Genomic DNA, 15,308 nt, shown 5'->3' on the forward strand with positions numbered 1-15,308 from the left:
GGTGGTTAGGTCTGGCATATAGTTTGAAAGGAGAGTTTAAATGGGTTAGATGACAAGAGAGAGACGTGGCTCTGAAGGCATAGTAGCCCTTGCCCTGCTGGGCCGGACGAGACAGGCAGCCTAGGGCTACTACAGCACCCTGCGGGCAGCTCAGGACCTGGGCCAGCGGAGGAACCAGGCAGTGGTGCTGGCCAACTTCGGGACCCTGTGCCTGCACGCGGGTGCCAGCAGCATGGCCCAGCACTACCTCCTGGAGGCCGTGCGGCTGTTATCGAGGCTGCCCTGCAGGGAGTGTGGCCGGGACTTCACCACGTGCTCCTGCAGCTGGGCCACCTCTGCACCCACCAGGGTCCGGCCCAGCAGGGCAAGGGCTACTATGAGTGGGCCCTTCTGGTCACTGTGGGGATGGGCCATGTGGAGAGTGAGTGCCCCGGTTCCTCCTGTGCGCCTTCTGGGGCCACTCGGGTCAGGGCACACCTGGGGTTTGTGATTCAGAAACAAGGGGTGGTTTTTCCACCATTGAAAGTGCTGAGTCATGGCCAGCAGCAGATGCTGGCAAGCGCCCTGGAGACAGGCGGTTCCCACACAGGGCCAGGCCCTCTGCCCTACTGGGGCAGCCAGCTCTTCCCAGTTTGTCCAGGGACCATGCTGCCTTGAGCACAGAAAGTCCTGCGTGCTGGGAATCCCTAGCCATAACCCTGGGATCAAGGCAGGCTCTGCTGAGTTGGGACTTGGGGCCCCTCCATGAGCCAGGCCCTGAACGCCGGTTCTTGTGCCCGTGTTATCTGCTTGGTATGTTGGCAGCCTGCGCACCTGTCATCCCACTTCACAGAGGACACGGGGCGGGTGATTGCCCAAAGCCGCAGAGCAGTTCATGCAAAAGCAGCTCTTGTGCAGTGTGTGTCAGGCCCCACCCACAAATGGGGCTTGTGGGGTCCTTGGGTGGCAGGGACTAAGCGTGGGAATGTGAGCTTTAGGCCAGAGAAGCCACAAAAGGGTGAGTGGCATGATGGCGGGGCAGCACTTGGCCCCGGGTTAGGGAAGCCTCTTTAGTCTGGGACCAGAGGGTTGAGAGGATTTAGTCAAGTAATAGGTGGTGGGGGAGGGGCTGGTGGTGTAGCCTGTGTGAAGGACCAGGGATAAGCCAGTGGGGGTGAGTGGTGGTGAGTGAGTGGGGGTGAGTGAGCGGAGGTGTGATGGGGGTGAATGAGAGGGAGTGTGAGTGGGGATGAGTGGGGTGTGAGCAGGGGTGAGCGAGTGGGGGTGAGTGAGCGGGGATGAAGAGGGTGTGAGCGGCGGTGAGTGAGTGGGGGTGATTGAGTGGGGGTGAGTGAGTGGGGTGAGTGGGGGTGAGTGAACGGGAGTGTGAGCGGGGATGAGTGAGTGGTGGTGAGTGAGCGGAGGTGTGATGGGGGTGAGTGAGCAGGAGTGTGAGCGGGGATGAGTGGGGTGTGGTGGTGAGTGAGTGGGGGTGAGTGAGCGGGAGTGTGAGTGGAGATGAGTGAGTGGGGGTGAGTGAGCGGAGGTGTGATGGGGTGAGTGAGTGGGAGTGTGAGCGGGGATGACTGAGTGGGGGTGAGTGAGCGGAGGTGTGATTGGGGTGAGTGAGCGGAAGTGTGAGCGGGGATAAGTGGGGTGTGAGCGGGGGTGAGTGAGCAGGGCTTATGCAGGGAGGTGCAGAGTTAGGAGTGGGTGAGTTGGGTGCTGGATGGTGAGAAGCTCTTCTGGAGAGCTAAGCAGGGCCTGGGGCCTCAGGCTGTGGCTTGGCCTTTTCCCCAAGAGCACTGGGGAGCCATGGAGTGCTATCGAACAGTCACTGCAGACTGAGCAGTGAACGGACAGTCGGTGGGCAGGGCTGTCCGAAATCTAGGCCGCAGAGGATAGATGAGGAAGTTGAGTCCAGGGAAATGGCCGAGACAAGGGATCCTGTTGTGGGTCCCCTCTGCCTTGCAGCGCTTTGTCATGGCATAGTGAGACCACTCAGAGGTGCCTCCTGTGGCCTGGACCAGAGCCCCAGGGGCTGTGGCCAAATCTGCCCATTTCCCAGCACAGGCCTGGCACCCACTCCTGGCCCTAGGAGGGATGAGACTTTGGGAAAGACCGTGTGAAGGGGCCCCGGTCCCACACATCTGCCCAAGGAGGGGTGGGGGGTTCAGACCCAGGCTTCTTCCCCAGGGGCATTCTCTCACGGGAAGGAGACCCTCCAGGAATCCAGCGCCCCAGCCCCCACTGCAGCCTCCCGTGGCTCCTGGCACAATAGCCTGTGGCACCTCCTCCTACGAGGCGGTCCCCGGGGGTGCTGGGGGATTCAGACTTGGAAATGCAGGCCAGGGAACGGGGATCATGCTTCCCTGTCTCCCCACCCTGCGCTGAACGGTCGAGGAGACCGAGGACGGGGCTGATACCCCACATGCTTACTTGGGGTCATTTTTGAGTCACTTTCGGTAGTTTGTGTCCTTCTAGGAGTTGGCTGTTGTGTCTAGATGGTCTGATTTGTTGGTCTACAATTGTTCGTAGTGTTTTCATGGAATCCTTTTATTTCTGTCAGGTCAGCAATAATGTTTCCTCTTTCTGATTTTAGAAACTTGGGTTTTTAATTTCTTATTTATTTCTTTTTATTAGAGATGGGGTCTCATCATGTTCCCCCATGCTGGTCTTGAATGCTGGCCTCAGCAATCCTTCCACCTCAGCCTCACAAAGCGCTGGGATGACAGGCGTGAGCCATGGGGCTCAGTCTCTGATTTTAGTCATTTGTGTCCATCTTTCTTTTCTTGGTCAGTCTGGTGAAAGATTTGTCAATTTTGTTATTATTTTCAAAAAACCCACTTTTGGTTCTGTTGATTATCTCTCTTGTTTTTCCATTCTCTGTATTTTTACTTCCCATTTCCACTCTCATGTTTATTATTTTCTTCCTTTTATTCGCTTTGGGTTTAGTTCATTCTTTTTCTAGTTTCTAAAGGTGGAAGGTTAGGATTTTGATTTGAGATTTTTCTTCTTACTTTGAATGTAGACATTTACCGTTATAAATTTCCCTTTCAGCACTGCCTTAGCTGCATCTTGGAATTTTTGATACACTGCTATTTTTTTTTTTTTTTAAGATGGAGTTTTGCTCTATTGCCCAGGGTGGGGTGCAGTGGTGCAATCTTGGCTCGCTGCAACTTCTACCCAGGTTCAAGCCATTCTCATGCCTCAGCCTCCCGAGTAGCTGGGATTACAGACATGCACCACCCCACCCAGCTAATTTTTATATTTTATTTTTTTATAGAGACGGGATTTCACCATGTTTCCCAGGCTGATCTCAAACTCCTGGACTCAAGCGATCCTCCCGCCTCGGCCTCCCACAGTGCGGGGATGACAGGCGTGAGCCACCGCGCTGGCCCGGGCTGTTCATTTGTTTGCATTCTTCTCAAATTAGTTTTCGGTTTCCCTGATGGTCTCTTTGACTCACTGGTTGTTTAGGAGTGTGTAATTTCCACATATTTTTGAATTTCCCACATTTCCTTCACTGTTGATTTCCAGTTTCGTGCCAGTACAGCTGAAGAACACCTCTGCTTCGGTCTCAGTCCTTCTCCCTTCACTGAGGCTCGTTTTGTGGCCTGGCACATGGTCTGTCATGGGAAATGTCCCCTGGGTGCTCGAGAGGACTGTGTATTCAGCTGTCGTTGGGTGGCGTGTGTAACAGATGTCCATTCGGCGTACCTGGTTTCCTGTGTTAATCTCCGGAATGTTTCTGGCACTAGAAAATCAGAAACTTTCCACCGTTCCCAGCGCCCTGGATTTGGGAGAGACCAGTGAGCCTGTGGCTTGGGAGCTTGGTTGCATGAGAGAAGCATGTGTGGGAATGCCAGGGGCCGGCTTTGAACCCCATTCCCCCAATATGATGCCGTGTGTGGCGGACATGACACTTGGCTTTGCTCTCTCAGGGTTCCATCTGCGACAGGGTCTACTTGTGCCCCTGGCCTCATCAGCTCAGGCTGAAGGCAGCCCTGGTCCTGGGCAGAGGGGCTTTGTGAAGCAGAAATAGATGGCCTGGTGCAGGCACCGAGCCTGGTCAGGACCTCGGCCCTGGGAGTTGTAAAGAAGGCCGGCCTCTACCGTGAGCCTCTGCACCAAGGTGTGCCCATGTCACGGTGTGCTTGGCGTCTGCCCTGGCACGGGTGCATGGCCTGTCTGCGCTCAGTCTCCCCGCCTATGGGGCCCAGGTTCACGGAGGTGTGAAAGAGGCAAGCACAGCGCAGGGGCCTCCGAGCCCAGCCAGCCTCGCTTCAATGCTGGGAGACTAACGTCTTCCATTTTGTCTTCTGCCCAGGCCAGCTGCGGACTGTCCAGTGGCTGTGCTACTTCTACAGCACCGTCATGCCCAGCGAGGCCCAGTGTGTCATCTACCATGAGCTCCAGCTCTCCCTGGCCCGCAAGGTGGCCGACAAGGTGCTGGAGGGGCAGCTCCTGGAGACCATCAGTCAACTCTACCTGTCCTGGGCAACAAGCGGTAAGGGCTGGCTTTGCAGTGGTGGGGTGGGGGCAGGCAGGGCAGGGAGGGGGGCACAAGAAAGCTGGCCCAGGACCCCAGCAGCCCCTCTCCTTTTGATCATTTGGTTCCTTGGCATCAGATGCTTTGAGCTGGTGGGCCTGGGGTCGTCCCAGGGCTGCTGCTGGCCCGTGAGTCCCAGCTTGAGCCTCCCTTGTTGGGTCAAAGGTCATCTCCACCCCAGCAGAGGCAGTACGTGCACTCTGGGCTGTTCTTCCTACTATGGTGGCTTTTGTCATCTGACCTCTGCCTGCCCCGAATCTTCACTCCTGGCCTTCATCTGTCCCCTTAAATGTGACCACAGCAGCCACCTGTGGCTTCTCTCCCACAGAAGACAGAGCCAGTTGTGTCACCTGCTTCCCTGGGGCAGGGTTTCAAGGTCTCACGTCCCATATGTGGCCTACTCGGCTTCCCCCAAGCATCCTGACCTGGTGGGGTAACCATGGCCCTGGCCACCCCACCCACAGGGCCCAGTGACATTGCCGCAGTCACACCCCATCAAGTGTCGGACTTACTGAGAGAGCAGGGAAGGAGCCAGATTCCATGAGGACCCGGGAGACTGGCTCCAGTCTTGGCCTCAGGTTCACAGAAGGAAAATGGGCCAGTGTGCTAGAGCCATGCTTCTCAAAGTGTAGTCCCTGGACCAGTAGAGCAGCTTCCATGTCACATAGGAGCTTGTGGCAAGTGGGAGTTCTAGGGCCTGCCCCAGGCCTGTGGAGCTGGAAGCTCTGGGGGCAGGGCCAGCAAGCTATACAGACAGGCCTCCGGGTGACTGTGATGCCTGCACACCTTGAGAACCATCCACCGAGATAGCCTCTGAACACTAACGGCACCTGGTGCGTCTGGAGAAGACAAAGGCCATGTCTGGGAGGCAGGGGAGATGGACTAGCACACTCCTCCTGCCACAGGGCAGCATGATGCTCGATTCCCTCAGAAGGATGTCCTTCATCTTTTCCACGCCGTGTGTGTTCACCCTGGCCCTCCCAGCAGCCTGGGAAGGGCAGAACACTGCACACACAAGAGGGCCGTTCCCAGTCTGCACATTCCAGATTCATCTGTCACCAGACCCACGGGAGGAGGCAGACTGGTTCCAGGAGGATGAGAACCCTTGTTCTGACACCTGTTTCTGATTCCAGGGCCTGCAGATCTGCTCTGGACTACACCAAACGAAGTCTGGGGATTTTCATTGACCTCCAGAAGAAAGAGAAGGAGGCGCATGCCTGGCTGCAAGCAGGGAAGATCTATTACATCCTGCGGCAGAGCGAGCTGGTGGACCTGTACATCCAGGTGAGTGGCAAGGGATGCAGGAGGACCCCTGTGCTGTTCACTTTCTGTCCATCCACCCATCCATTCATCCTTCCATCATCTCTTTACCTGTTCATCCTTCCATCCATCCATCCATCTGTCCATCCATCCATCCATCATTCATCCATCCTTTTATCATCCATCTATTCACCCATCTATCCATCCATTCACCTGTCCATCCACCCATCCATTCATCCTTCCATCATCTATCTCTTTACCTGCTCATCCTTCCATCCATCCATCCATCATCCATCCATCCATCCATTCTTCCATCATCTTCCCATACACCTGTATGTCCTTCCATCCATCCATCTATCATCCATCCATCCATCCTTCCATCCTTCCATCCTTCCATCATCCCATCATCCATCCATTCACCTGTTCGTCTTTCCACGCATCCATCCATCCATCCATCATCCATCCCTCCATCCATCCATCCATCCCTCCATCCATCCATCCATCTATCATCCATCCATCCTTTTATCATCCGTCCATTCACCTGTCCATCCATCCATTCACCTGTTCGTCCATCCATCCATCCTTCCATCTATCTATCATCCATCCAACTGTTCACCCTTCTATCCATCGATCCATCCATCATTCTTCAGTTCACCTCTTCATCCATCCATTCACCTGTTCGTCCATCCTTCCATCCATCCTTCCATCCATCTTTCCATTATCCAACCAACCATCTTCCATCCATCCATGATCCATCCATTCACCTGTCCATCCATCCACCCATTCATCATCCATCCTTTTATCATCCATCCATCTATTCACCTGTTCATCCATCCCTCCATCCATTCTTCCATCCTTCCATCATCCATTCACCTGTTCATTCTTCCATCCTTCCATCATCCATCCATCCTTCCATCATTCATCCACTCGCCTGCTCATCCTTCCATCCATCCATCCTTCTATCATCCATCCATTCGCCTGTTCATCCTTCATCCATCCATCATCCATCCATCCATCCATTCGTCCATCCATCATCCATCCATTCTTTTATCATCCATTCATTCAGCCACCATCCACCTGTTTGTCCATTCATCCATCCATCCTTCCATCATCCATCCATTCACCTGTTCATCCTTCCATCCATCCATCATTCATCCATCCATCCATTTATCCATTCATCCATATATCTGTCCATCCATCTATCATCCATCTATCCTTCCATCATCCATCCACTCACCTCCTGTTGATCCTTCCATCCATCCATTTATCCATTCATCCATCCATCCATCCTTCCATCATCCATCCATCTTTCCATCATCCATCCATTCATCTGTTCATCCTTCCATCCATCCATCATCCATCCATCCATCATCCATCCATTCATCCATCCATTTATCCATCCATCCATCCATCCATCCATCATCCATCCAGCCATCATCCATCCATCTGTCCATTCATCCATCTATCCTTTTATCATCCATCCTTGTATCATCCATCCATTTCTCATCCATCCATTCACCCGTCTATCCATCCATTCACCTGTTCATCCATCCATCCATTCATCCTTCCATCAACCATCCATTCACCTGTTCATCCTTCCATCCTTCCATACATCCATCTGTTCATCCTTCCATCCACCTGTTCATCCTTCCATCCATCTACCTGTTCATCCTTCCATCCATCCACCATTCATCCATCCACCATCCATTCATCCATTTATCCATTCATCTATATATCCATCTGTCATCCATCCATCCTTCCATCAACCATCCACTCACCTCCTGTTCATCCTTCCATCCATCCATCATTCATCCATCTATCCATTTATCCATCCATCCTTCCATCATCCATCCATTCATCTGTTCATCCTTCCATCCATCCATCCATCATCCATCCATCCATTCATCATCCATCCATCCATCCATCCATCATCCATCCATCTGTCCATTCATCCATCCATCTGTCCCTTCATCCATCCATCTGTCCGTTCATCCATCCATCATTCATCCATCCATCATTCATCCATCCTTTTATCCATCCATTCACCCGTCTATCCATCCATTCACCTGTTGTTCCATCCATCTGTCCATTCATCCTTCCATCATCCATCCATTCACCTGTTTATCCTTCCATCCATCCATCATCCATCCACATATCCATTTATCCATTCATCCATCCATCCATCATCCATCCATGCTTCCATCATCCATCCATCCACCTGTTCATCCTTCCATCCATCCATCATCCATTCACCCATCCATTCATCCATCCATCCATCCTTCCATCATCCATCCTTTCTCCCATCCATCCATTCACTGTTCGTCCATCCATCCGTCATTCATCTATCCACCCACCAATCTACCTATTAATCCATCCCTCCATTCATCTATCTGTCAATTTGTTTATCCATACATTCGTCTATCCACCATCTATCCATCCATATGCACATACATCGTCTACCCTCCACCCATCCATACATTATCTACCCACCCATACATACATACAGACATACACACATCATTCCACCCATCCATCCATCCATCCATCCATCCATCCATCCACCCATCCATCCATCCATCCATCCATCCATCCACCCATCCATCCATCCATCCATCCACCCGTCATCCACCCACCCGTCCGTCCATCCATTCATCCGTCCATCCATCCATCCATCCATCCCAGCATTAATCTATCCACACACTCATCCATCCATCCATGTGTGTACCTCTCCTCATCCATTCATCCATCCATCCACTCATTCCTAAGCCACTGCTGAGCACCTGTTGTGTGCTTTTCCCTCCCTCCAATTGGTTCCCTCACATCCTCCCCCAGTGGCCAGCATCTTCTCCCTGAGGGCAGAGGCGCGGCCCCTCACAGTGCCCAGCACCTGCTGGTATACAGCACATGCTCAAATAATGTGACCACTCAGTTAACACACAGAAGAACTTGCTCCAAGCGACACGTGGCACATCTCCTTACAAAATGAATCTATCATAGTGGCTGTTTTCAGAGGCTTTCCCAAACACAGTGTGATCTGGAACAAATTGTGAAGCCCACGAGCCTGGTGAAGCTTTCATTATTGAGCATCTGCTGTATACCTCCTTGAGCTGAGAAGAGGGATCAAGAGCTCATGGCCAAGAGGGGACCAGGCCCACCCACAAACGCTGTTGATGTGGCAGGGATGTGGCAATGCAGAAAGGAGCCAGGGGCTGGGCTCCCAGCAATCTGGGGGCCACGGAGACTGGTTTGAGTGCAGGGGGAGTGGGCTAGGGCTAGCCCTGGTGGTAGGATTCACAGGTGTCGGGCTCCTGGGCTGCAGCTGCTCAGTCACCTCCTGGCACTCAGGTGCATCAGTTCATTGTCCTCATGCCAGTGGTGGGGGCAGCCCTAATGCACAGGGTCTGAAAAATGCTCAGGTGTACCTGTAGTGTGTGAGAGGAAGGAGGCTGGCAAAGGTGGGCGTGGCCATCTCGCCAGGTGTGGGTCTTGAGGGAACTTCTGTCTCCTTTCAGGTGGCACAGAATGTGGTCCTGTACACAGGCGACCCCAGCCTGGGGCTGCAGCTGTTTGAGGCAGCTGGAGACATCTTCTTCAATGGGGCCTGGGAGCGGGAGAAAGCCGTGTCCTTCTACCGGGTGAGCTGGCCTGTGGGCTGATGTGGGTGGGCCTCAGGGGGGCACCTGGAGGGCTGAGGCACAGCTGTGGCAGGGCAGAGGCCTCCCACCTGGAGGCAGGGCCACCCATGCACATGCTTAGTTTCCCAGTGTTCTCACCGGGAATGATACTGACCGTGCCCCTGCCCGGGACAAACGTTTGGGGCCTGGATGTGACAATGGCTCTACCCTTGTACCTGATGATCTCAAGCAACCATGAGCGAGAAGTCCTGTCCCCATCTTCCAGATGAGGAAACAGGCTCAGAGAGGCACAGGGACATGTCAAAGGACACACAGCATGTCAGTGGGAGGCCCAGGTCTGCTTGCACCCCGAAGTGGGACGGCTTCTCCCTTCCTCTGAGCTCACGGTGTGGCTCAGCCCTGGGCACAGATAAATGTGGTGTTTTTAGAGCAGAGAGGAGTGCTGGCTCCCCCCAGTCAGACCCCTGGTGCCCAGGTGGGAGAGGCTGGTCTGAGGCTGCTGGGTGTAGCTGGATGGGCCTCAGGTGACTCTTCAGCCCCCAACTTGGGTGTCTGAACTGTGTGTTATCCCAGAGCACAGAGCTGTGTGTAGGTGCAGGGGTAGCTGGGGCGTGGGAAGCTCCAAGCACATGTTTGAGCTCTGAGGAGGGCGCTGGGCAAGGTGGGTGCTGCAGGAAACCTGACCCCACCTGCCTGTGTGGTAGGACCGGGTCCTGGCCCTGGCCCTGGCCCTGGCAGTGACTACGGGCAACTGCAAGGCGGAGCTGCAGCTACAGCTGTGCAAAAAGCTGGTGGCACTCCTGGCCACACTGGAGAAGCCCCAGGATGGCTTGGAGTTTGCCTACATGGCCCTAGCACTCAGCATCACTCTGGGTAAGTCCCCTGAGCCCCCACCCTGCCAGGACCCACACTTTGCCAGAGCCCAGCCTCCAGGTCTGCAGGGCAGGAGCTGAAACAGCTGCTGGATTTTCCTGGTCTCCTGTCCAGGCAGGCAGATCTGCCCAACTGGCTTCCCCATCCGGCTGTGGGGCACAGCCCGAGGTCTCTCACGCAGTGCAGAGCTCCCTGCCTGACTGAGCTCTGTTTCCTCTGCCTGTTCCTGCTGCTGACCACAAGGGCCGTCCAGTGTGCCCTCTGCCTTCCAGACATGCCAGGCATCTCGTTGGTCCCTGTATGTGCCAGGCTGAGTGGCACATTCCCTTTATCTTGTGCCCTTCCCAACCTCATCAACCACACGGCTCTCTGGCTGATAAAATCCCAGTTCCCCTTCCAGCAGTCTGCCCCTTAAGGCCGGGCATCCCCTGGTGCTGTGCCAGGGTCATCTGTCCCCCTCCAGAGACAGGGAACCCTAGGCAGGCCGCATGCCCCAGCACCTTGTGCCCCGTGGCCCAGTACACAGTAGGTGTGCAGCTGACTCCCCAAAGTAGGGGGCTCTGATTGTGACACACGCAGGAGGAGTCGGATGTCACGTCTGTGGGTTGCCTGGAGCCGGTGTGCCCGGGAGCACCTGGACTGCATGGCTTTTGGGCTCCCCTGGTTAAAACCAGTGAGCAAAGGCAGGTGGCTATGTGTAGGCACAGAGCTGGGCCATCCAAGTCCGACTTTGCCAAAGCCTCACAGTAGACAGGGGCAGGCCTTATTAGTTCTGCTTTGCAGATGGGAAAGTGAGTCTGGGAACCTGGAAGGGACTGGCCAGAGCTGCCCAGGCGACCGCAGGTGCCTGGAGGCAAGCCAGGTGTGCTGCCTGGGGTCTGCATACCTGCTCCTGAGGGGCCTGTGCCCTCCCTGCCCCAGGGAGCCGCGTCCTCACACCTGCCCCTTTGGCCTGCACCCCAGGGGACCGGCTGAACGAGCACGTGGCCTACCACCGGCTGGCTGTCCTGCACCATCAGCTGGGCCAGGGCAAGCTGGCAGAGCAGTTCTACCTCAAGGCCCTGTAGCTCTGCAACTCGCCACTGGAGTTCGACGAGGAGACCCTCTACTACGTGAAGGTGTACCTGGTGCTCGGTGACATCATCTTCTATGACCTGAAGGTGGGTGGGGAGGGGCAGGGCTCGGGGTGTTCCCGGCCCCCTTGGAGTGGGATCTCTACCCTGACCCAGAGGCCTGGGTTCCAGCCTGCCTTAGGAATGGCCCAGTGGCCTCCCTGGAGCTCTGCACGCGGCTGGAGGAACCGGCAATGTTAGCAGATACAACCCAGCTCCCAAGCTGACCAGGCCCCACCCTCAAGAACTCAGTCTCAGCCAGGGAGGCTGACACATGAGTGGGCAATGGTGGTCTCTGGGTAAAGAAGGGGGATTGTAGTCAGGGGGACCCTCCTGGAGGAGGTGACACCAAAACTGAGTCTTGACAGTCAAGTGTCAAGTTGCATTTAACAAAGAAAACAGGGTCGGGAGAAGGACATTTCAGAGGACGGCATCATCCTCACATTGAATCCACATTGCAAGATCCAACCCAAATCCTGGCGCCTCCTCTAGGAAGCCTGCCCAGGGTGCCAGCCTGCACTGAGCAACTCCTTCCTGGAGTCCCGAGACACCTTGAATCTTCACATCACCCAGGAAGGGTGGGGTGGGACCAGTGTCTTACCATCGGGTTCACAGACAGGGAAACCCCAGCTCAGGGCAGGTGCAGTGGGGCGGGGCCCCAGCCAGCCAGGCTGAGGCCTTGCTGGGTGGCGTCTGTCTGGAGCGGAGGTGCTGTGCTCCCTCTGCCCCCAGCCCTGCAGGGGTGGAGAGCTGGGACTGTCAGACTCAGACCTGGCGTGTCTCCACCCCTCTGCCCAGCAGGCACCCCCCCTCCTCAGCATCGCACCGGCACAGCGTCAGTGCTCCTTATGGGCTGAGGGGCCAGGGCACTCCAGTCCAGGGGCCGAGATCTTGGGGTCCTTAGAACAACATGAGGAGCTGGGGCAGCCCTACGACCTCGCCCCGTATCGTATCCCCCACCTCAGGCCTGGGGCTGCCCGGAAGGCCCCCACCCAGTGCTGGCGACACCTGGTGGTCAGAAGTGGTCCCTGTGGCCTCCCAAGTCCCAGCCAGACAGGGAGGTGCCAAGTGTCAGACCCAGAGGGACGCTACTTACCGTTCAGGGGCTCGCCTGGGACCCAGGGAGATGGGCCTCCCAGAAGAGGCCTTTATCTCTCTTGGTCAAGCCTGCCGCCCACTCCGCCTGCCCAGGAGGAAGGAAAGGGCCAAGTAGCACCTGAGAGGCCAAAGTCCACGGTTGGGGTTGAGGGGCAGAGGCCTCCTTCACCTCCTTCCCATGCACAGCCCTCTGGGCCTCATCGTGACTATGCTGTCAGCGCAGGCCAGCTTCCCACAGGGAGGCCCCTTGGAATTCCCCAAGGGCGGCTGTCTTTCCAAGGCTACACCCTCCTCCTTGTATAGGAGGCTCTGGACCCAGGGCCCAGAGGAGTAGGAGAAAACGCCGGGCTGCATGGGGCCTGGAAGGCTGGCAGAGAGGCAGGGGTAAATGGGCATCTTTGCCGATTGCCTCTAAAATGGGGTCCCCTTTAGTGTACACGTGAGAGTGAGCCCTGGAATAGGGAAGATTAAGTGTGTCCTGGCTCAGCCTGCCACTCACTAGCTGTTGCACACACTACAGGCACATGGAAATGCACACACAAATGCACACGGGCACCGGCACATGCACACACAGGCACGCGCACACACAGACACGCACACACAGGTGCACACACAGACATGCACACAGGGACACAGGGACACGCACACACAGGCACACAAACACGCACAGACACACGCACAGGCACACAAAGGCACAGGCACACGCAGAGACATATGCATTGGCTGGCTCCTTCCTGTTTCGTTGGGATACCCCCACCCCTTCAGGAAGCCTTTGCCTTCCACCCCCGGCTGAGTCTGGGGCCTCCTGGGCCCCCCACAGGCTCCTGGGCTTCCCTCTGCCACAGCCTGGGCCACCCTGTGTGGTCAGTGTTTACTCCCAGGTCCCTCAGACTGGGAGCAAGGACGTTAGGCTCAGCCACGCACCCAGCACAGAGTCCAGTGTTCGGCTGGGCCGGGGGCATTGGATGAGCAGTGGCGGTGACTCGGGGCCTTCTCATGCCCCTGCTCCGTGTGTGGGGCGGGGCAGTGGGGGAATGGACTGCTGCATCTTGGACTTTGTCCTTGACCCTGGGAGCCATCTTGAGATGGTAAAGGACAGGCCAGGCATGGGTCTTAGAGAGGTCCCTTGGGTGACCCTCAGGTGGAGGAGGTGCCTGGGGAGAAGCCGGGTGGGGAATGGGAGGGTGAAGGAGGAGGTCTGGGAGGCGGCATCCCAACCCAGGGATGGTGAGTTTGGGCCAAAGATGCATTGAAAATGGGAGTGGATGTCTGGGGCGTCACACTCCGTCAATATTTCAGGGAACATTGCCAGAGAGGACACCTGTGAGATGGTTTTGTACCTGGCCTGTCCCGTGGAGGGCCTGGAAATGGTCAGCATGGACAGGGGCCAGAGGGGAGCCTGGGTCACTCAATGCTGTGCCCCTGCTGTGGCTCGGAGCCACGGGTCCTGCATGGAACTCTCAGAGCAGGCAGGATCTGCCCTGACCTCGGCCCATGGGGAAAGCAGCCACTGCCTGCAGAGAGGGTGGCACTGGGGCAGGACGGTTGGGGTGAGTGGGGCGTAGGGACAGTCAGGAAGGCTTCCAGTGGTGTCAGGGTCGTCCCCACTTCCTGCAGCTGAGACCACAGCAGTGTAACAGGTTTCGGGGCTCATGGGTTGAGCCAGCATTGGCTGGACATGTGGAATGACCTGGAGACAGAAATGGCTTCTGGGAAGATGGGCTCCGAGTCCCCCTTTTGCTGAGCATGACCTGTCCCCTTCAGGACCCGTTTGAGTACTACCAGCTGGCACTGGCAGCCGCCGTGGACCTGGGCAACAAGAAGGCACAGCTGAAGATCTACACGCGGCCGGCCACCGTCTCCCACAACTTCCTCCTGGACCGTGAGAAGTCGCTCCTCTTCTACCAGAAGGCCAGGACCTTCGCCACAGAGCTCAACGTCCGCAGGGTCAACCTGCCTCCTCTGCCACTCTGCGGGTGGGCCCCCTGGTTGCCCCCAGCCACCCTCGCTGAGGACAGCATCCGAGGGAGTGGGTTTTGTGCAAGGAGGATGGTCTCCTCCCTCTCCTGGTGTCTCCCGTGGCTCATTTTCTGGGAAATGGGGCATGAAAGCAGGGTTCAAATAGCAATAAATTTTTCTTTGCAATAACATACCGAAGTCCCCAGGGCATCCTTCCCTGTGTGCTACCTGGGCTGTGTCTAGGGGCCAGCTCCTTCCCTGGTGGCAGCCCTCTGATCTTGGGGATGAGAAGGACCGTGAGTTCAACAGACCTGGGCCAGGTCACCATAAGCCTCGGTTTCCTCGGTGGCCAGAGGGGAGATGGTGGTGGAACTCTCTGGGCAGCTCCCTGCTCTCCCTGCTCAGAGCTTTTGCTGTAGGTCTCGTGCCGCCCTTGACTTTAACCTTCAGGCCACTGTGCCCGGATGTGGGGGCTGGTAGTGTCCCTGTTTGCCATTGAAGAAATAGAGGCACAGAGAGGTTAGGTGTCTGGCCCACCGTCACACAGCAGGTAGGGGCAGAGACGCAGAGCCCAGTACACTGACCACCACACCGCCCTGCCAGCCTGCAGCCAGGAAGGTGTCCCCCATTAGGACCCAAGGTCAGCTCCTGGACCTCTCTTGTGGTGTCGGGAAAGCCACAGGCCAGTGAGGGTGGCCCTGGGGATCCCTCACTCAGTGTCCTCTGCTCCCAGACTTGGTTGGGCTGAGCCTGGCCAGTCCCACCTCTGGCCACTGGTCAGCCCTGCGGGAAGTGAGATGCAGGGATCTCTGCCTGTGTAGATGCTGCTGCGCAGTATTG

At 56.2% G+C, this 15,308-nt stretch overlaps 1 protein-coding gene across 1 annotated transcript; it reads left to right on the plus strand.

The window, feature by feature from the left end:
• Positions 1-3,724: 3,724 nt before the first annotated feature.
• LOC114669780 (SH3 domain and tetratricopeptide repeat-containing protein 1-like) lies at positions 3,725-14,659 on the plus strand. The gene is made up of 8 exons (XM_077942753.1): positions 3,725-3,791; positions 4,310-4,489; positions 4,611-4,659; positions 5,665-5,815; positions 9,304-9,426; positions 10,131-10,299; positions 11,263-11,459; positions 14,274-14,659. The coding sequence occupies exons 1-7, from the start codon at positions 3,725-3,727 to the stop codon at positions 11,364-11,366; spliced, it is 843 nt and encodes a 280-aa protein (XP_077798879.1). The 3' UTR covers positions 11,367-11,459; positions 14,274-14,659.
• Positions 14,660-15,308: the final 649 nt, after the last annotated feature.

This window comes from Macaca mulatta, chromosome 8 (genome assembly GCF_049350105.2).
Source record: "Macaca mulatta isolate MMU2019108-1 chromosome 8, T2T-MMU8v2.0, whole genome shotgun sequence".
Lineage (NCBI taxonomy): Eukaryota > Metazoa > Chordata > Mammalia > Primates > Cercopithecidae > Macaca > Macaca mulatta.

Coding starts and splice junctions, on each gene's coding strand:
- LOC114669780 (XM_077942753.1), top strand. CDS start 3,725: ATGTTTCTGGCACTAGAAAATCAGAAACTTTCCACCGTTCCCAGCGCC. Junction 4,660..5,664: donor CCCAGGGCTGCTGCTGGCCC/GTGAGTCCCAGC, acceptor TTCTGATTCCAG/GGCCTGCAGATCTGCTCTGG. Junction 9,427..10,130: donor AAGCCGTGTCCTTCTACCGG/GTGAGCTGGCCT, acceptor CCTGTGTGGTAG/GACCGGGTCCTGGCCCTGGC.